We start from the raw sequence: 21,789 nt of genomic DNA, 5'->3' as shown, positions 1-21,789 counted from the left end.
ATTTATACTTTTTAGCACTTAAATACTTTTTAAAAAGTGTAAATTGATTTCTGATATGGTAGAATCAACATTTTGTTTGATTAAAAATTACTCATGATGGCTTTATTCTTTTAATTTTTTCCTAGAGCAAGAAAGCTTTTATGTGTCTTTTAGGTTTTCTTGTTTCCTTAAAACAATTTTTTAAATTTCTAAATCCATTTTCTGCTTTTCAAGCCCGAGTATGTGCTCTTGAACCGTAACTTAATATTTTTAATGTTTCTTCTTTAAGCATTTTCTGTACTTAACTCTAGAATTATGTTGTAGTGATAAGAGTGCAGAATTTGCCATAGGAGTCTATATTCAACTAAGAAAAATTTCTGAAAAAATTTTCAGGGAGTTGAGTCACTCTCTAGGACAGTCTATGTAATGTTTTTTGAGATTTTCTCCTTAAATACACAGTCCAAAGAAAAATTAAGAAATGTTGTCAGTTGTTGAAATATAATTTATAATTAAAATACAATTTTTTCTGACAGTTAATATGTGATAAGAACCTTATTCTAGAGTTTTTTGTTTGTTTAACTTCGACACTCATAAAATTCAATCCATTTTTAATGCCAATGACAAAACAAGAATCCTGCCAAAGGGAAATTTCATTTAAGGAAGTTTGAGTTTTAAGCATGAGCAAAGTGAAAATTTATTCTTATTTCCTTTTTTATGGTCAGTTTTAAATTAGAAATATTGAATTCCTTAGAATGTCCTGTGACAAGTAGGACTGACCTGTTGATTTGATCATCACATATTTAGTATTAATTATTTGTTAGGTGATAAAGATACAGATCTGAAAATCCAGTCCCTGCTCTCAAAGCCTCCTGTGGGATATGAGCATATATACAAACAATTGTCAATGAGAGAGAAAAGTAATAGCCAAATGTTGAGAATACTGGACAGGCCAAGCAATATGTGATTAAATGAGTCTTGGTGAGTCAAGAGAGATGATACAAAGGCACTGAAATTTAGAAATAAAGTAGAAGTAAAGTAGAAATATTCTAGGTGGGCAAATGAGTGATGATCAAATAAATTATTTCAACTATCAAGTAAATGAGAAGGAGCTTGCCATTAACCAGGGTTATTTAGTCTCCTCTATTTCCTAAAGGTTTTACTATGTGGAACAACAACAAAGAACTTATAAAGAAAGTAATTTTCAAGAATGGTTTTTAGTCTTAAACATGGGTGCCTGTTTAAAATTAATAGTACCTAAAGCAAGGCAAAATATATAAAAATAGTATAAAAATGTATGATACCTAAATTACTAGGCAAATTATAGCTAGTAATACTTTTGTTGACTAAACATTCAGGCCAATGAAAAAATGATTTTTTGGGTAAGATTACTTGAGTAATTGAATAGTCAAGTAATTCTAGTATCAAAGTGTTCACGTTGTAGATTAATCTTCAAAAGATTACTGACTTGCCCTGGCTCAGAATCTTAAAATCAAGTGCTAAATTTGGGTGACATCTAGTAAGGGCAGATTTAGCTTCACATTTATATGCAGAATTGATGACTCTGGTAGGAAACACTTTAATATCAGAATTGGATTATTTTAATCCATATTAGACAATGCCATCAATAAGGGGGCTTATATTGTTTTTTGTTAGGGTTCCCTTTTTGCTCAATAACTCTGATTCGCTTCCCTTTGTTAATGAAATACATTTAATTTTCTTTTATTTGGACTATGTCCATGCTCTTTTTTAAAAAATATTTTTTACAAATTTTAGGGTACATATACATTTTATATACATAAAAAAATTTTTTAAAGATACTTAGATTACATAAACGTTACATAAAAAATATAGGGGATTGGGAAGCAGCTGTGGCTCAATCAGCTGGGCTCCCATCTACCATATGGGAGGCCCTCAGTTTGTGTCCCAGGGCCTCCTTGTGAAGGCAGGCTGGCCTGCACGCTGTGGTATGCCACCCGCCCACAGACGCCACAGAGAGCTGACTCAGCAAGGTGACACAACAGAAAAAAAGAAGGGAGACGCGAGAACACAGAAGAGCCCACAGCAAATGGACACAGAAAGCAGACAGCAAGCAAGCCACAAGGAGGAAAGGGAAATGAAATAAATAAATACGGACACATAAGAATGCACAGTGAATGGACACAGACAACAGACAGCACACAAAAAGCCGCAAGGGGTGGGGGATAAAAAAAAATATATATATAGGGGATTCCCTACCCCTCCCACATTTCCCACATTAACAACATCCTTCATTAGTGTGGTACATTTGTTACAACTGATGAGCACATTTTGAAGCATTGCCAATAAGCATGAATTATAGTTTACACTCTCTCCCGCACTATTTTGCAAGTTATGATAGGTATATTGGCCAGTATCTGTCATTGCAGTGTCATTCCGTGCAATTCGCAAGTCCTGAAAATGTCCCCGTATTACACCTATTTTTCCCTCTCCCTCTCCTCAGAACCTCTGGTGACCACTGCCTCCACATCAGTGATAAAAATACTACTTCCATTGCTTGAATCACGATAAGTCTGTAGTAGAATAACAGTTAAGTCACGTCTACTCCATCGTTCATCCCCTAGTCCTGAGATTCTGGGATGGTGATGCCCACTCTGCCTTTAATTGAGAGGGGCTTAGATCCCATGGGACAGATGGATGTGACTCTTGTTTGCCGTATGTTGTTTTTTAAACTATCCTTATTATTTCATTTTCTTATTAATTGTATTTGGTTATTTTGTTGACTTCATGCTCTTTTTAACTAGCACAGAACATGGTATTGTATACATGTTAAACTCTCTACTGTTCCCTTTGAAATGTTTACTAAGGTGGCTTAATGTTCTGTTTCAGTTTTCTGGCCTACTCAAGCAAATGCCCTACAATGGGTTGGTTAAATTGACGAGAATATATTAGCTCACAGTGTTGCGGTTAAGAGAAAGTCCAAATCAAGGCATCATCAGGGTGGTTCTTTTTTCCCCAAGACTGGCATTCTGTAACTGGCTGCTGAAGATCCTTGGACCTTGACTCTGTCACATGGCAATGCACATGGTGGCCTCTCCCAGCCTCTCTGTTCTCTTCCTGGTCTTGTTGCTTTTCTGCTTCTGGCTTTCAGTAGCTTTTTCTTCATCTGTCTGAATTTCATTTCGCTTAAAAAAGAATCCCGAAAAGGATTAAGACATATTCTGTTTGAGTTGGGCCACACCTTAACAGACTAACCTCATCAGAAAGACCTGTTTACAATGGGTTCACACCCACAGGAATGGATTACGTTTAAGAACATGTTTTTCTGTGATGCACAGCTCTAAACCACCACCTTCCACTTTGAGAAATGTTTACAAAACCTTTTGTTTAATTGGAGAATATGTTCCCATATCCTGTTCTAAATTGAAAACTTCAGCAGGTATGGATTTATATCTATAAAATCAGGTCCATAGCTTTTTGAAAATCTCATCTTATAATGTGATATGTTATAATATAAGTAGAATTCCTTCTGATGTTGAAAGTTTTAGCAATTGTTTGTATCAGTAGTTGAAGAGAATACAGGATATTGCTGGATAATGGCTATAACACACAATATCCTAGGTATGTTAATAGTTCCTAGATAAATGTTAATAGTTCCATTTTGGGACTCGAATGTGGAATTCTAGTAGCTCACTTTTATTTTTTGATATTTCAAAGCTTTTGAAGTTATATAAATGAGATGATTTGTACCATCTTTGGACTTAAATTGGAAAGACTAAGTCACTGAAACCTAAACTGTATCAGATGAAATTCTCTGTTTCTGAAACTACTGACATAGAACTACATATTTAAAATCTGTGGTTTTTTTTTCAAGTTTCAAAGAATAGTATTAAAATACAGATAGAAACTGGCAGTTGAGAAAGCTATTAAAAATGAAAATGTCCAGAAGTTAAAATAGCAGGTATGAAAGAAATGAACAGTAATTAAGTTTTTTACCATCAAAGTAGAACTTCTTTTTCATCAAAGAAGTAAAGAGCCTTTTTCATTTTTGAATGAAAATAGAGGATAAGCTGCTGTGATTTTTCTGAAAGAAGTTACAACTCACAAAGCTAAAGCCTGCAGAATTGTGTGTACCTGCTAATACTGTTTTTTATACTTTTCCAGTGTTTTATGTAAAGGATCAAAAGCAAATAGTAAGTTGATTTTTGTTGGTGCTGTCACAAATAGTCAAAAGAGAAAGGTGGAAAAGGTAAAAATGTAACTTTTTATAATCATGTGTACAGTACCAAAAAATGCAATAGCATGTTAAATACATATGTAAAAGGTAAAGAATATGCATAAAAGGTAAAAGAGTATACTTAGATACAAATGTATGTTTTTGGTAGTCTACCCTTTGAGTAAATTAACTTCAAAATTAAAGTAAAGGCAGTGACGCTGGATATATACTGTTGCACTTGCCAGGGTATTACCATTTAAGCACTACTCGGCGCAATGATCAGTCATTCAGTAAAGAGAAGATACAGGCCTCGGAAGGGCTCTTCTGCTCTCTTTTCAATCTGTTAAAGGACTTCTGAGGTGGTGTTTATACCTGATTCATAGGTCAAGAGTACAATTTTCTGAAGATGGAGCCTGGAGAAGTGAACTCACTTGGAGAAAGATATGATTTTGACAGCATCATGCACTATGCCAGGAACACCTTCTCAAGGTTGGAGTCTCAGGTTATACCTTTTGACTTTTAATTATTTTCCTCTGTGTGGTTTCGTCACAAAGTTGTGTTTACATTAGGACTAGAACCACTTGCAAATACTTCTGTCTTATGGCAGGAGTAAAGTAGAGAAATACATATTTTCCTATTTCCTATTAATATATAAATCCAAAATAATGATTTAGTAGCATAGATTTTTTGAACCATTTTATATTTTAAAACCTAAAAATTCAATTAAAATTATTACCAAAACAATTAGCATGTTTAATTGGCGCAGACTTACTTAATAGAAAGTAGGCCTTCCTAAGTCAAATAGGGTACTGAATTATTGAATTTGAATGTTTTACTCTCTAGGCAACTTTACCTTTCTACTGTGTATTTTCCATTGCTTGTGTTTCAATTATGATATTACTAAATTCATTCTTAAAGAACATATTAGGAAGATATTTCACTTCATATAATTTAGAAATATATTTAACTATTAAAATTATTTAATTAATAACAAATGTTATTTTTTAAAAGTGTTATAAATTTGGGTCTTGATCTACTTCATTCTAAAGATGATGAGAGCAAGCAAATAGTTCCCAGGTAAGAAATTTGGACCATTAAGCCATTGAATTCATACCATTTTCCCAGTTTTGCCTATTTTACTCTCATATGCCCACTTCAGTTCATTCCTTTTGCCCACTTTCTGTCCATTTCACAATCCCTTACTATCTGGCTTCTAAAGGTAGTGTTAAGAAGAGAAAATATTTCAGTTAAGGCCCATGTTTTTAAAAAATTCCTGGTAAAAAGTAGAGAGCAATGTGTAAATGACACATTTTTAAAGTATGCTTTTTCTGAGACCAAATTTTACTATTTTAAAAAAATGAGTGTTAACTGTATTCTAAAAGTTGTCTCTTAAAGTTATCATATATAGTTTATTTCTTTATTCGAATATAGTAACTATCCAAACAAAATTTCTAGAATGAGAATTTAAGTTTTGATAGAAATACACCCAGAGATTTCACCTGAAATTAATTATAAAGAGTAACAAAACTTTATTTATAGGTCAATGCATGAATTCAGTTTTCCATAGAAATATGTGGCAAGCAGGTATTTGTGCCCAAATTCAGGCAAGGAGCCTCTGTTATGCTGCTGAACTATATTATTCAAAACTAACCTGAGTTTTGATTATTTGGAACACAAGAGGTACTAGAGAGTATAGAAAGTGATTTATTCTTTTATTATTGATGGATGCTGAGTCTATACCAAAGTTTGAGATATAAATTTTCCCTTATTCTGTAAATGGCAGATATTTCTTTCCCAGTAACAACTCTTCTCTTGCCAGCTGCAGCTCCTCTTGCCCTACACTCAACTTTGTGTTGCATGCCAACCACCTTTGACATATTATCCTCTTTTATCTTTTAAACTTCTCCCATTTATTTTTCCTAAGGGAACTTATGTCCCTATAGCACATGTGATCATATCCAGGTGTTAGAAGGATAGTGGTCTCATTGAGCCGGCTCACATTATTTTGCTGTTGTGAATCTTTAAAGAGGATGTTTATTAATTCGTACACATATCGAAATGACTGAATTCAGGAGGTGAAATAATTGGTCTAGCTCTCAGTTTCATCTTCCAAAGCATTTGAACTTTATAGTTCCTTCTAATCTGAACCCACAAAGTCTATAAATGTTCCAATTGTTTTCATCAAAGTAGTCGGTCAGCAGATTTAGGAACTCACTTGTGGAAAGAATAGTACTGCACCTATGGAAACTTTTATAATGTGGTTGTTTGCAAACCAGGGACTGCCCATTTTACATTATGAAAAGAGCTATAAAATTTTATCAAGTTTCTTAAAAACATAATTAATTTGCTCTTTTAATGTAGCTAAAACAAATGAAGATTAGTAAATTGGCCGCAGTTTGATCTGTCTCTGGCCTATTGATAGTGCCTCACTAAGGAGGTCCAAGAAGGGCTTGAAGTGTTTAATAACTAGGATGTGGGAGGGAGGGCGGTGTTCATTTCCTGGCCACAAGGAAAGAAGAGAAGAGTTGGTGACTTATCCCCTTTGGGGTAGAAGGGAGGTTACCACACCAAAGTTCACCATGCTATTGTTTGAGATTGAATATATCCACTGCAAGATGTCCTTGACCTTTTTAAAAATTGAATTTCCTTTGAAAGCTAGAGAAATGAAACTTTTTCAAAGATTTGTTTTTAAAAGTAGAAATAGAAAATTCCTCCGGTAAAATGAGCGTACTGCATAATTCATGACACTATTTGGATTTACCTAAGTAAAATATCTGTTGATTCAGGCTGAATAGGAGAGAAATGGCTTCATTTAATGCAAACTTATCAATAAACGTCCGCTTTCAGCTACATGGCCTAGACGGAGCTACATCTTATTAAGTATGTGCAATTCTTCAGTTTGGTGATCAATCCCAGAAATAGTTTCTCTCCCACTTCCAAACTTTATCCCAGGCAGTATATATACAGAGTTCTGTAGATGCTTAGATAGTCTCTCTCTATGAGTTGCCCAGGTTATATCTAAAAGCCACCACCTTCTTCCTTATCTGGAAGCTATGGAGGCCAGTCATAAATAACTCAGATCATGACACTCTCAGAGTACCATCTTCTAAGGGCTTAACAAATTGTTCTCATGGTGAATGTTAAATTCTCTGGCTGGTGCGCTGGCTGGGGCTTCTATTTCTGGATCACTGTATTTCTAATTCTTTCTGCATGAGAACTCTCTGTTTCCAGCTATCTATGTTACTCTGTCCTCCTTGCCAACATGCTTAGCCAAAATGTCAAATTCCAAGTGAATTGTTCTTTGATCTCCCTATTTAAAAGCTAACCCATCACCCCACAATCAATAACCATCTTCTCTCCATTATTTTTCTCCTTACTACTTTTCACTGTCTGAGTTATCATTTTTTGTTTAATGTTTTTCTCCCCCTATTAGAATGTGCAATTCATTAAGGGAAGGATTTTTGTATATTTACTGCTATAAATCCAGCCTTAGAACAGTATTTAGTAAATATTCCCTAAAGGAAGGAAAAGTAGAGTGAAAAATATTCTTTTGCCTGGTAATTTAAATACAATTCATTTCTTTATAACTTTTGAAGAGGAGTGTTCCATCATTCATCTCAATCTAAATGGTTTTAAAAATTATATTTCTTAATTTAAAAATACTGTTATAATAAAACCTACTTTTGAAGCTTTTTTTTTGAAAATCCACGTTCACCCATTCTGTCCTTCCCATCACTAGCAATATTTTCTTAGTCCATTTAAATTTCAAGTTCACTACTTCCTTTAGAGCCATTAATATTTGGTGTATATATATATATAGCAAAATTGGGCTCTATCTTTAGTACTCTATATTCATGATTTTTGGTCTTTCATTTTAAGAACAATAACAAGTCTCTTATAACATTGAAGACAAAATAACTCAGTATCTGTAGCTTATAATTATGGGACATTGCTTAAGTCTTTGTTTTTTGCATATTAATTTACCATGAAAAAAATCTTTAAATTTATGAATGTATAACAATTATTTTGCTTTAAACTGCCCTAAGTTTTGACATCCTGTGCCTTTCCTTGTTTTGTTTTGTTTTTTTTTTAGGACATGTGCTATATATAGTTCTTAGACTTCTAAGAATATTTAGGTTAAATTAGCAGCATAACTCAAAAATTTACCTCACCAATATTTCATTTGACTTTAGAATTTTAGCAACTTCAAATATATTTACTGTAGCTTGTTCTTAAAGTACAGACTTCCATGAAGAAGAATTGTTTTACAAACTTGTACTCTTAACAGATTCTTGGTCTGTTTGGGAGATCAAAGAAAATACTTGTTGGGGGACTACATACTAATCCAGATTTTTGAAAAACATTTACTGTACATATCTTAGAAAAATGTGGTTGTCATTATTGAATTTATGCTAGGCACACATATTTAACACATACTTTTTTTTTCAACTTTGATGAAAGTGATTTGAAAACCTCATGCTGTTTGATGCTCAACACTGTTAGAGTTCCCCTTTGATTAACTTGAGTTTGAAAAAATAACTATCTTTAGAAGGAATATAAGAGACTTAATTTGATGACTTAGGTGCAGCTTGCTTCTGATTTTTTTCAGGGGGATGTTTCTGGATACCATTCTCCCTTCCCGTGATGACAACGGCATACGTCCGGCAATCGGTCAGCGTACCCGCTTAAGCAAAGGAGATATTGCACAGGCAAGAAAGCTGTATAGATGTCCAGGTATTGTACCACACAAACTCAGAACCATGACTGTATTCAAGTGGGCTCTTTCAGATGAATGAGCTACAGTTTACTCAACTGTTTACTCGTCTCTCTCCATGCTAGCAAGTGACATATACAGGTCAAAGTCATTAATCAAAAAAAGCTTTGAAATAACTATATCAAAGAAACATGTTTAACTTTGCTTAACAAATCTTTTCCAAAATTACTTGTGCAAAGAAACCTTTTTTAGCATTAACTTCGGAAAATATTGTTCGAAATTCTAAGGTTGCATTTGGTAAAATAACTTTGGCTGCTATTCTAAGAATTTTTGCAGAAAAATCAGGGATATGGTGGGTACATTAATCATTGAAGTTTTATGTAGATAATTATGTTTAAAATTCATTTATGTGTAGTAAATTATAAGGAGGTGTATTAATTAGTTTTACTATGGTCTCTAGTGCCAGTCCAGGAAACTTTCCCTTTAGGGTACCGAGAACACTAGCTAATTTATTCTCAAAAAGTATATACAGTATAAAGTATATAGAGTATAAACCCCTTTTGTTGAGCGGATCAAGAATCTAGTGCAAGCAAGGAAAATAATTTAGTCAAATGATTACAGGAAATATCTAGGGAGTTCATGACTCAATATGGGTCATAGCATCTAAGTCATGGATTCAAACTGATGGATTCTTTTGAAACTTCTGTGTAGAGAAGGTATTTCTCTTCCTTAAGATAAAATTTGCTAAGGAAAAATATTAAGTGATGCTTTTTCCAATTTTATTTTGAAGTTAGTTTTCTTATAATCCTGGCCTCCCAGGTTTTCAGAAGTACGTGTAAGAACAATTGAAATCTAAAGCTGTATATAACACCTTTTGCATTTTAATGATGTGATATTGAGATTAAGTTTTAAAATGTCCTTCATTTATATGCTTATCAGTAGCTATCTATTTATCTAATTTTCCCATGTTTCTAAAGAGAACTAAAACTTCTACTTAATATTCATCAATTCACTCATTTCATGCATGTTTATTTAGGTTAGAATAATATTTGAATAAATGCCTTTAAAAGAATGTTATTTGCATATATGTAAAATACACACATGTGGTAATAATTTATTTTTTTAATTCAAGTTTCCAGAGGAAAGATCAATTTCTAAGCAAATGATGCCACTATTACAAAAGACCTGGTGCTCCTTGACTAATTTCTAGCAGCACTGAAAATATTATGCTTTTTCACTTTCATAGTTGAGAATTTGGGAAAAGATTATGTGAATTGATAGCAATTAAGGAAATAAGAAGTTTACATTTAAAGCTATTTTGATTGTCTCTGAATATATGTGTAATGTATTTCTTATTTAGAAGCACACAGGAGATGCATTTGCACAGTGAATTGTAGCAATCAGTAGGAATCAATTAGAAAGTACTCAAATTTATGACATGTAATTTAATTATCAGCCTATTGCTCTTGAACATTTCAGTTATTAACAAGAAGACAATTAGTAGGTATAGTTTCCAATTGAGATTTTAATTGTGTAAAATAAATGGACCATATTCTTACTTGAAATTTAGAAATAGCAAACATGCTATTGCTTTCTTTAATATAATTAAACCACATTCATACATCATCATCTATGTGAAATTCACTAAATAAATTGATAGGGGAAATGATCCAATATGTTATTGATTTCAATATGTAATATTGATATGAATAGGTAATTATATGGAATATGACTATAATATATTCAATATGTAATATACATTATATATTGTAATGATTTCAATATGTAATAATATTTTAAGAAAAATATTTTTTAAAACTTTAAGAACCTGTATATAGAATGCAAATTCATTTAATAATAAATGCTTCTTCAATCATAACAGCTATTAACCTCTGAAAGCTTGCCTGTTTTCTTCTAACCATGCATTAACTAATTCAAAATATTTTTCCTATATTACTTCAAATAAGCCATTAATTACTTAATGAATTTCTTCAATAAACATTTATGAGGTTATTGCTACATACCAGGCATTTTGCTCACCTTTGGGGCAATAAGCAGAACAAACTGAATGCAGTCTCTGATCATAGAGCTCATAATCGAATTAAAATATAGATGAGAAAACAGGAAAATAAAATGCAATGTGATTTGTCTTTTGTTGGAAAGGTAAAGAATAAAGTTTATAAAAAATAAAATAAAAGGTAAAAATTAAAAGTATATAGGTGAGGTGCTGCATCCTAATCTGAGTTCCTAGAGCAGATTTCCCAGAAGAGGTTAGAGAAGAGGCAGTCATTCAGGGAAGGTGATCAGGCCAAAGAATAGTATGAACAAAGTCACAGACACAGGAGGACTTTTTTGCTTTGGAAGAACTGAATGAATTTCAGTACACCTGGAGCGTAGCATGTGAGGGAGAAAAGGACTGAAGTGGGGATAAGAAAAGAGAGGTAAGTAGAGACCTGACATAATGCAGAATGTTCTAGATTAGGTTTCTTGGCTTTTGAAAGGATATGAGTAGACATGCTTGACTGCAGTGTGGAGTAAACGGGAGTAGTACAAAGGGGAAGCAGTGAGACCAGTAAGAAGACAATGTATTTATTCAGATGAGAGATGATGATGATATAAGCAGAGAGATTTGCAGCAGATCTAGAACAAAGGGGAAGAATCTGAGAGCATACGACAGAGAAGAAGAGACTCTAAACCTTACCAGACTTGGTGAATGAATGTGATTTATAGGAATTGAAGAAGAACTCAGGAAAACATAGAGGAATGACTGCCAAGGAAATAAAGGAAGTTGAGTCCATTGTTGTCTAAGAAATACAAGTGAAAAAAATACAAGGCAGAGGGCCCTGTCAACAGTGTCATTGCTGCTGCAGACGAGGATTGAAATGTATACTTTCAATTCAGCAAGATTGAAGTCATAGGCTACTGTAGAGAGATTTATGAAGTGGGTTGGAATTCTGGATTGGAATAAGAAAAAAGTGCTATAGTAAAAAATGACAGCACTTCTGAGGATTTTTGCCTTAATGGGATGGAGAGAAATGGGACAGAATCTGGAGAGAGTGGTGGGGCCTGGAGAATGATGCTGGCAGAGTGATCCAGTGCAGATGCTGGCAATGCTGCACAAGGACAGGACAAGAGTGCTAAGTAGGAGAGAGCAGGTGGGATCTTGTGCGTAACCAAGTTGTTTTTTAGTGCTTGAATAATTGTGTGATATTAGAGACTACATGTAATTCTTAACAATTGAATGAGGTTTGAGCAACTTAATTTTTACTTTATAGTTAAAAAAGAATGCTTGGTCCTCTCTGAAGATTGTAGAGAGTTTGGTTGTCATTGTTATTTACCTAGAGAGATACTTGTATTTCTAAAGTGGCATAGAAAGCAAATCTATGCTTATAACTTGTGTGCAGAGCTAAAGATATATATTTTGAAATAAAAAATACCTTAAGTTTTAGCTCCCAAAGTGGTAAAATGATGGTGGATGACTCCCTTTTCCCCCCCCCACCCCCAATCTTGGTCTTAATGCTCAACAATGAATGCCCCCTCCTTCTCTTTTTTGTCTCTCTCTTTCTCTGTGTCTTTCTCCTTTTTGCCTCTGTGTGTGTGTGTCTGCATCTGTGTGAAAGTTTTTCCTAACCCTCTATCTCTGAAGTTGTTAACCTGGAGAGCCTTACCAATGATTATATTTTTAAAGTTCTTCATTCCCATACTATACAAAACGCTATTCTATCTGAATAAGGACAATGGTGGTATACATAGTCCCACCAAATGAAGTATAAATATACTTTCCAAATGAAGCTAAGTTATACTAATGCAATAGGTTTACCAATAACTTCAAGTATACCAATGGGATAGTATTAAAGATGCATAACTATGTATAAAAGTCTAAATAAGATGACTTTATCTGAGAATCACCTAGAAAGAGTATGAGTTTGTAAAGTAAAATGTGGTTGTGTTTTGGCTTTAATTCTGAGAGAAGGAAGTTTTAAGATGGAATAATCCTTTGGAGTTTGTCCTTTTTTTTTTTTTCTTTTGTTAGAAATTTCTGGTTAATAGAGCCAAAAAGATGGATTTGGCCACAGATACTTATTCCTGATCAGTTTATGCCCAAAGCTCTATTAGAGCTGCATTTTATAAAACTGCCCCTTACTGTTTAATCTTGAAAGGAATACTGACCTCATTCACACCTAGAGATATACAAGTTTGTAGCATTTATGTCTATGATGAATGAAAACCCCAAGTTCAAGAACGCAAGTTTCTAAGAAGGGTAATAATAGGAAGGGTACAAAAACTGTTGCTCCTCTTTAAAGAATATAGAAAAATGTGTTTTCACCTATCAGGAGATGAATAGACAATAAATATGTCTATTTTAATTTCCTTTATAATAAAATTACCTGTTCTTTTTATGGGACTTTATGGCTGATAAATAATATGTGATCCAGTATTATATTTATTTTGTTAATATATGCCAAATAAAATATAAATTAGATTTGTATGAGAAACCTCGATTATTTATTGTACAATGTTTACCCATCATTAAAAAGCTCCATACAGTTCTAAAGTTATGTTTTTAAAGTGTTTGCCTGAGTATACATTTCTTTTAATTTATTAGGTACTGCTAATGTAATTAGATTTAATTGTATTTCTTCCCCTAGAGTTTGTTCAGGATTCTTTGGAAAGAGACTTAGAGCTACCTTTGTTTACTTTAACTCTGGTAAAATTAAAATCATGTTTCTACAAAACGTGAAGGGAAAGTTCTCAACATTTGATATGTAGTGGATGTTACACACATATTGATGGGGAAAATATTTGTAGATGAAAATTCAGTCAGCTGTGAATTTATCCATATTATGAAAAGGATAAAAATTTGTAATCAGTCCTCACCAACATACAAGCTAAGTGGCATTTGTACAAATCAAGCTCAGTTTTCTATGCCAGAAGAAAGATTATCTAATTCAAAAGTGAGATTACATAATCAAGATTTTTAATTTTAACTTCTTAGTTATGTTTTGTTTTAGAGTAATTTTGATAAAAACAGTAATAAAAATTTGCCTCTTTATAGCTCTTTATCTCCCTGCCCCCCTCATATATGACGAAAGAAGTAGTTGTAGTTCAATGATGCTGTCTAATTCTTAGGAACAGAGTCTCCTGCCTGTGCGAGAAGGTAGTTAAGGATTAAAAAGATATACAGAACATTCATAAAATAGTTCTGATAAAATTCACTCATAAGCATATTTTCATTAGATCCTTACAAAATAACCTTACGAGATATATGCTAATAAGATAGCTATTTTGCATAAGAGAAATCTGGGGCTGAAGATTTTGAGACTTACTTATGTTGACATAATTATTAAGTGGCAATGCCAAAACTCAAACTCGTCTCTTCTTTTCCCACATACCTTGCTGAGTCAATGGACAGACTGCATATTTTAACTTGGTTATAGTAGTACCATATTTTCCTTTCTAGTTTTCCTTTAGGTCTTTGAATAATAAAGTTTGCCTTAACTGAGCATAAATAAACAAATGACCAGGAATACTGATATTTTTGTAGTAAAAGACAAGTAGCCTGGAACTACCACATTTATTGAGGGAAATTCACAAATTATCTCTGAAACTTAATGATAGGTATCTGCACTTATTACATTAATAAGCAAGACGCTATAGTATATGTTTATTTAATTTTTAAATGATATGCAGTATTCTGTTTTAGGTCTTAAAGTCTTTCATTTTATCTTTTAAATTAGAACAGTATTGTTTGTATAAGTTTGTGGATTAAATATATTTGTTTTAGTTCCACTTGAAATCTAGTACAAGGACCTTTTTTTTATCATTACAGTATTTATTTTTAAAATTCTGTGAAATATAACTTTTTCACTGAAACATGCTCAGCTCCCAAATGATTATTTAGCATCTAAACTGAATCTTATTTAGAAATATATTGTTTGCATAATAACATCCTTAACAGATTTTAATTTTTATCTGGCTTCTTGTAATGTTACATTTATCTAGTGCCCTAGATGAGTCAAAGAATGGTGTTTAACTATGTGTTTTGACCTTGAGCATTTTTGTCTTGTTCTACACTCCTTGTATCTCCCTGATCATCAGAATAAACACTGCCTACTCCTGCATTAAATTTAGCTCATGTGCCTTCATCTTATCTGTGCTCTAAAGAAATATTTACATCAAATAAGACTGTTGTACAGTTCTTTTTTGTGTTTTCAAGTTATCTTCTTTTTCCATTGAACTCCAGATATGCAGAACCATTTATAATTTATTGAGGATTTGATGAGATGAGTTCACCTGCTGGTAGCTATGGCTCTGTAACATGATAATATCCGAGTTTCAATTGCAGTCTCCTTCAGAGAAAACTGTGCTTTCCAATTGTTGAGTGAAGGTTATAAAGCTAACTGGCTGCACTGAGGGAACCATTCTCGAATTAAGGATACTGGATCCATTTAGGTTAATCTGGCCCTCATTCCACACCTTGTGGAACCACCACTCTCGGCTGAAACAACGAGCTAATTACACTTTGCCTCTGCCTGTACAGAAAAGGCCCTGGATATATAAATCACACAGAGTCCAAGGCCACATAATTGATAATTTGCTATTTCAAAGACTGTTAATTGCTTTCAAGACATTAGATTCAGTAAGAAGAAAATATAATAACTTCTTTTCCAGAAATTTCTACATATGACCAACAGAAAAGGGATATAAATGTCTACATCTTGTTGGAAAGTTTGGATCTTTACATTACCTTGAGTTTTGTCTTCCATTTTTTTGCTTAGTTTGAGAAAAATTTTCATTGTGTATGGCACTTTTGTATTTCTTCAATTGACTACTTATTAGCTATTATTAAGATTTCTTTTTAAAACATTGATATGGTATCAGTTATTAAATTTAGCCTCCCTTCAGACTGAATATATTAATGGAATGTGTCATATCGTCCCAGACCCACATCACCTAGGTATTTCCAGCCTGAGTGGGAATATGAGTGAACTTTAAAATGGTTCCTGACTGCTTGACAATGAATGGGGAAGAGTGTGATGGATAGCAGATTACGCAGAAGCTTGCCTCATACCTAGTCCTCGGGACAGAATTAAGTACACTGAAATGTTGGTGAAAAAACCCAAAGCAAAACATGAAAAGAAACTGACAGAGAAAAGAAAGGCCTTTTTTAAAAACCAGCTATATACACTTGTCTGATACTAAAACTACTCAAGGATTTTTTTAATGATAACTGTGTACTTCCTAAAATTAAAGAATGATCTTCTTCTTCCTTTTCAGCAACTATGGGTAAGTTGCCTGCCTTTTAAAAATCAAACGTGTCTATATGTTTTCCCTTTTCAGTCTGTGGAGAAACCCTACAGGATTCCAACGGCAACCTTTCCTCCCCGGGATTTCCAAACGGCTACCCTTCTTACACACACTGCATCTGGAGAGTTTCTGTGACCCCCGGAGAGAAGGTAGTTTATTCCCTCAAGGGTTTCATTTTAGGCTCATTCAAGGACAAAGCTTCAGTCATCTTGTAAATACACTCTTCTCTATTTTTCTTTTTATCTGATGATTTAAATATAAGACTCAAAATTTCAGAAAATTTATAATGGCAATTAGTTGGACTCCAGGATTTATTTGATAGCTATTAATTTTAAAGTTAAAAAAGTGATATAAAATGGTTGAAACAGTACATAGTGTATTCTCAGACCCAGTGCACTTAATTAAGGTAAAACTAAGCATCACAAAGATAATTAGAAAAATTCCCATCAAGTTTAAAATTAAGAAATATGAAGTCTAACTATCCTTTTCAGCTAAGAAGAAAGTATAATGGTAACTATAAATTATTTTGAATTGTATTACAACAAAAATGGTATGTATCAATCTTGTAGGAGGCAACTAAAGCAGTATTTAAAGGAAATTGACAGTCTGAAATGTTACCATTAGGAAATAACATTGGTTCAGCACTATAATGAGCTTAAATATCCTTATAGAAGAGATAGAAAAATGATGGTAAAAATGGAAAGGTATGTAAAGGGGATAATAAATAAAATATGAATTTATTGACATGAAAATAATTATATAATACAAAGAATGAACAATTATTTGAATTATTCTTAAAAAACAAGAAAAACAGATGAGAAGGTATATTTAGAAAGATAAAAATATAATAGAGAAAATACAGTTATCTAGTGCTTGGAATAAAAGTTTATTATAAACATAGATGATTTAGGTACCAAGATGAGAATTAAATTAATTTATGCCAATAAATTAAAAAATTTGAGTGAAATTCCAATAAATATGTTACTCACTAAATTCTTCCATAAAAAAGGCTTGAATATTCCTATAACCATTAAAGAAACTGAATTATTGTAATTGAATTATTAGTCAAAATTGTTTCAACAAAGAAAATCCAGGGTCAGATATCTTCATAGGTAAGATTTTCCTACTTTACCAAGTAGGAAATAATTAAAATATTTTATAAACTCTTCTAAGAAATAAAAAAGGAGGATGCTTTCCTACTGTGTGGCTAACAAACCTTTTAACCCAGTGATAAGGACAATATAAGAAAGGTAACCAGACTCACAAATGAATAGGGATCCAAAAATGCCCCCAAAATGATTAAGCCAAGTACAAGCATGTATACATACACACACATACATATACACAACACCATATCAAGGAGTTGTTTTTATTTCAGGAATACAAGAATAGTGTTATTAGAAAATTGATATAATTTAGCATACTAACAGATTAGATGACTATCTCAATTAGATCAAGAAAAAATCTTATTAATTAAACAACAGCAGCAGCAGCAACAAAGAAACCTCAGCAAATTAGGAATGAAAAGATGCTTCCTTAGTCTGGGAAAGGGAAACAAAAAATTATAGCAAAAACAATTTATTTTGTTCCTTTGTTTCTAAAGCAAATGCCATGTGTTGGGATGGTTTAGAGTGTGAATTTATGGGCTCATGGTTGTGAAGCCAGGAAAAGTCCACAGCAAGGCCATGCTTTCTTCCAAAAGACTGGCATTCTGGAGCTGACTGCAGGCAATCCTTCGTCCTGGGCTCCTCTCTAATATGGCAGTGCACGTGGTGCCCCATCCTGGCTTCTGCCTTCTCTTCCTTTTAGCATCTGGCTGCTCTCTCTCTGGCTTTTATCTGTCTGAATTTCATTCTGCTTATAAAGGTCTCCAATAATAGGATTAAGATCTGTCCAGATTGAGTTGGCTACACCTTAACAGAAGTACCCTCCTCAAAATGTCCTACTTACCATGGGTTCACACACCCACAGGAATGGAAATAAGTTTAAGAACAAGTTTATATTTTTCTGCGCTCCTGAGCTCCAAACCACCACACTATTTCAGCAAATCCCAGAAGTATTTCCTTTGCCAGAAGGAGACAAACACAGATGTTCACCCTCATCACTTCCTTTTAACCTTTTTGGGGAAGTCCTAGCTAGCATATTAAGGCAAGGAAATGGAATAAAAACTTAAAAGGATTGTAAAGGAAGACATCAAATTCCTTTTATCAGATTTAGTTGGTTTGTTTGATTATGGAATTTAACATTATTAAGAACTGAAATCAATGAGTTTGTTACTTTCTAGATTCATTCCCGGATGCTAGCCTTTGACAGGTAGTCTCAGCCTGCGATTTGTAGTTAAAGGCAAGTTTGATATCCTTGATCCTTGAGTGTTGTTAGGAGATGGCATGGGCATGGAGCTGTCCAGGCTGTTGCAGTATCACAATCCAACACTCTTTGAATGGAGCGCTTTTGTTTAATGAATAATTATTATACATAAAAAGTTATAACTGAACTGATCACATGACTATGTAGATAGTTACTAATAGTTTTTTTTTTTTTAATTCAACATTATAAGTCTTGGTTGGCAAAGATGAAACACAATGATAATATCATGTGACCATGAGGCTACCTAGCTCCTAGAAGTAGAAATTGAAATAACGTTTCTGAATGACATTTGGTAACCTATACCACATCTTTTAAAATCTGCCTGTACTTTTACTGCAATTATCTGAAATGTGTATAAGGATAGATTTATTTATAATATGGGAAGTTGGAAAGAAAATACATTTTGAAAACTAAAAAGCAAATAGTGACTTGAGGAAATGCTTAATGTTTTGTGAAATTTTAAAAGCAGGTTAAAAATCAAAAGTAGGAAAATATCTAATATTAAAATTATGTATTTTTTAAAAAATTATGGAAGTATACCAAAATGATTGTTTATTTCTACCTGATAGGGTTAAAAATAATTTTGTTTTTTTTTACTTCATTCTTTTTTTTTTTTTTACTTCATTCTTTTCTCTGTTTTCTACAATAAACATATTAGTTTCTTTAGGAAACAGTATTCTTTTACAAAATTAGGTTATCATTTCACATGTATGTCTATCTAGGATTGAGTTTCCCAAAATAAAGATGGATTCTTATAAAATCTAAGGCCATTCTTGATTTTGCACAGTTTATGCTGGTAACAACCCATAATATGCAGCCAACAATGTATCAATGTAGCTGTGTTGAACTGCAGAAGCATATGATAATGATTCTTTAATCCCTTAGAATTGATTAACCTTTTTTTTTTTTTTGTTTTTTTATTTATTTATTTATTTTTTTACTTTTTTTTTTTATTGATTTTGTAATAATATTACATTAAAAATATATATGTGAGGTCCCATTCAACCCCACCCCCCCACCCCACCTCTCCCCCCCCCCCCCAGCAACACTCGTTCCCATCATCATGACACATCCATTGGATTTGGTAAGTACATCTTTGGGCACCTCTGCACCTCATAGTCAATGGTCCACATCATGGCCCATACTCTCCTCCATTCCATCCAGTGGGCCCTGTGAGGATTTACAATGTCCGGTGATTGCCTCTGAAGCACCATCCAGGGCAGCTCCATGTCCCAAAGACGCCTCCACCTCTCATCTCTTCCTGCCTTTCCCCATACCCATCAGCCACCATGTCCACTTTTCCCAATCCAATGCCACCTCTTCTATGTGGACATCGGATTGGTTGTGTCCATTGCACCTCTATGTCAAGAGGAGGCTCAGATTCCACATGGATGTTGGATGCAATCCTCCCACTTTCAGTTGTAATCACTCTAGGCTCCATGGTGTGGTGGTTGTCCTTCTTCAGCTCCATCTTAGCTGAGTGTGGTAAGTCCAATACATCATATTGTAGGTGCTGGAGTCTGTTGAGGCTCAGGACCTGGCTATCACATTGTCAGTCCAGAGATTCAAATCCCCTAAATATATCTTAAACCCCAATATTAACTGCACCTCCAGCACATTAGCATGAAAGTCTTATGAAGGAAGATCCCATCTGAGTCCAGATTCATCACACATAAACACCAGTTCCAAAAAGGGGCCATCTGACCTGGTAGTTAACCCCATTGGCCATGACCATAATTCCCATGGGTCTCTTTAGCCCTCGAAGGAACCGATATCTGGGGGTTGTATCTGCTTTATCTGTCTCTCTGACTCTGCTCAGTTGTGCATGAGGGCAATCCTTCTGCCAGCCTCCAGACTCTTTTTTAGAAACTCGTAGCCATATAAACTCATTTCTCTTTTCCATTTCCCCCTTACTTTAGGTCAAACAGCATTTTAAAGTCATGTTATTTTATGTAGACAGGGATATTCTGCTGATCCACATTGAACCTTCCATATAAGGTCATTTTCCAGTTGCATCATCAGTTGGTAGTTGATAGTGGTCCCTCGGTGCCAGGGAGGCTCATCCCCGGGTGTCATGTCCCACGCTGGGGGGAAGGCATTGCATTTACATGCTGAGTTTGGCTTCGAGACTGGCCACATTTGAGTAACATGAAGGCTGACAGGAGGAAATTCCCAGGCACAATGTTGCTCTAGGCCTTGTTCTTATTTTAGGCTTATCAGCTCACAAGCATAGTCATTAGCATCAGGGGCTCACTGTAGAACCCTCACTCCCTCCCGGTCCCCGCTGCTGTACCTGGGAGACTGTCGCTGCTCCCCTAGGGACCACAACAGAGCACCACTGGCCAGGAACCCTGTACCCCCCCTGCTGTGGTTTTTAATTGTTGCCACTATGAGTATATCCAAACATTACCATGCACCCTGGACATATGTTCTGTACAGCTCCCTGTCAGCCATATATCACCTGTCATTGGTATCCCATACCAGTATCCCTCCATTGCCATTGTTGAAACACTCTGTGATCCAGAACTCCCCGAAATTTGAAGCCCAATATAATGTCATGGTCCCTTACTAGGGAATGGCATATAGCGATGGGTTTAAAGGATAGATAAAGAACTTGGATAAAGTTAGATAAAGAACTTAGATAAAGAATGCTGACTTGAAAAAATTCTACATCCTTTTTTTTTTTTTTTTTTTTTTCCCCCCCTAATTATTCAGCTTCTCTTCACAGGAGTCCTAGACCACAGCAATGCATATATATAATATACAGCACTCCCATACATCCACCACAAAACCTTTTTCCTTCCACAGCGATACTCTTACACCCTATTCACATCATATTTACTTAACGTGATGTACAGAGTCTGAGACATTAGCTTTCTAACAAGGTGACATCTGTGCTTACATTATGGTGCATACTTTAGGATACACAGTTCTTTACATTCTTAGTTATCCTATGTTTTACATTATGGTTTACATTATCAGTCTGTCATCTCCTATATGTTATGGTGTAATATTACATGTTTTATATCCATCCTTGTGTACTCTCAAGAAACTCCTCTCTTACCCCCCATTTACCTTGGTTCCACACATTTAACGTCCATTTTCCCTTCCACCTTGGTGCCCACAGTGACAGCCAACCTCCGTTTCCTGAGGAGCCACTTCCAGAGATAGATGGAATAGTGTTCAGGGCCTAACTTGCTCAACTGCCCCAATGCCCTGGGAGCCACCC

At 34.2% G+C, this 21,789-nt stretch overlaps 1 protein-coding gene across 1 annotated transcript in view; it reads left to right on the top strand.

Moving 5' to 3' along the window:
* The window catches only part of TLL1 (tolloid like 1), a 207,398-nt gene that overhangs the window by 112,670 nt on the left and 72,939 nt on the right, over positions 1-21,789 (top strand). Inside the window, exons 7-9 of the mRNA XM_058274933.2 lie at positions 4,555-4,660; positions 8,781-8,905; positions 16,227-16,342. Coding sequence (XP_058130916.1) covers positions 4,555-4,660; positions 8,781-8,905; positions 16,227-16,342 — 347 coding nt within the window. The remainder of the gene's footprint in view (positions 1-4,554; positions 4,661-8,780; positions 8,906-16,226; positions 16,343-21,789) is intronic.

The sequence above is a fragment of the Dasypus novemcinctus genome, chromosome 1 (assembly GCF_030445035.2).
Source record: "Dasypus novemcinctus isolate mDasNov1 chromosome 1, mDasNov1.1.hap2, whole genome shotgun sequence".
NCBI classification, from domain to species: domain Eukaryota; kingdom Metazoa; phylum Chordata; class Mammalia; order Cingulata; family Dasypodidae; genus Dasypus; species Dasypus novemcinctus.
The sequence above is the reverse complement of the archived record's forward strand: the minus strand, read 5'-3'. Positions and strand labels throughout refer to the sequence as shown.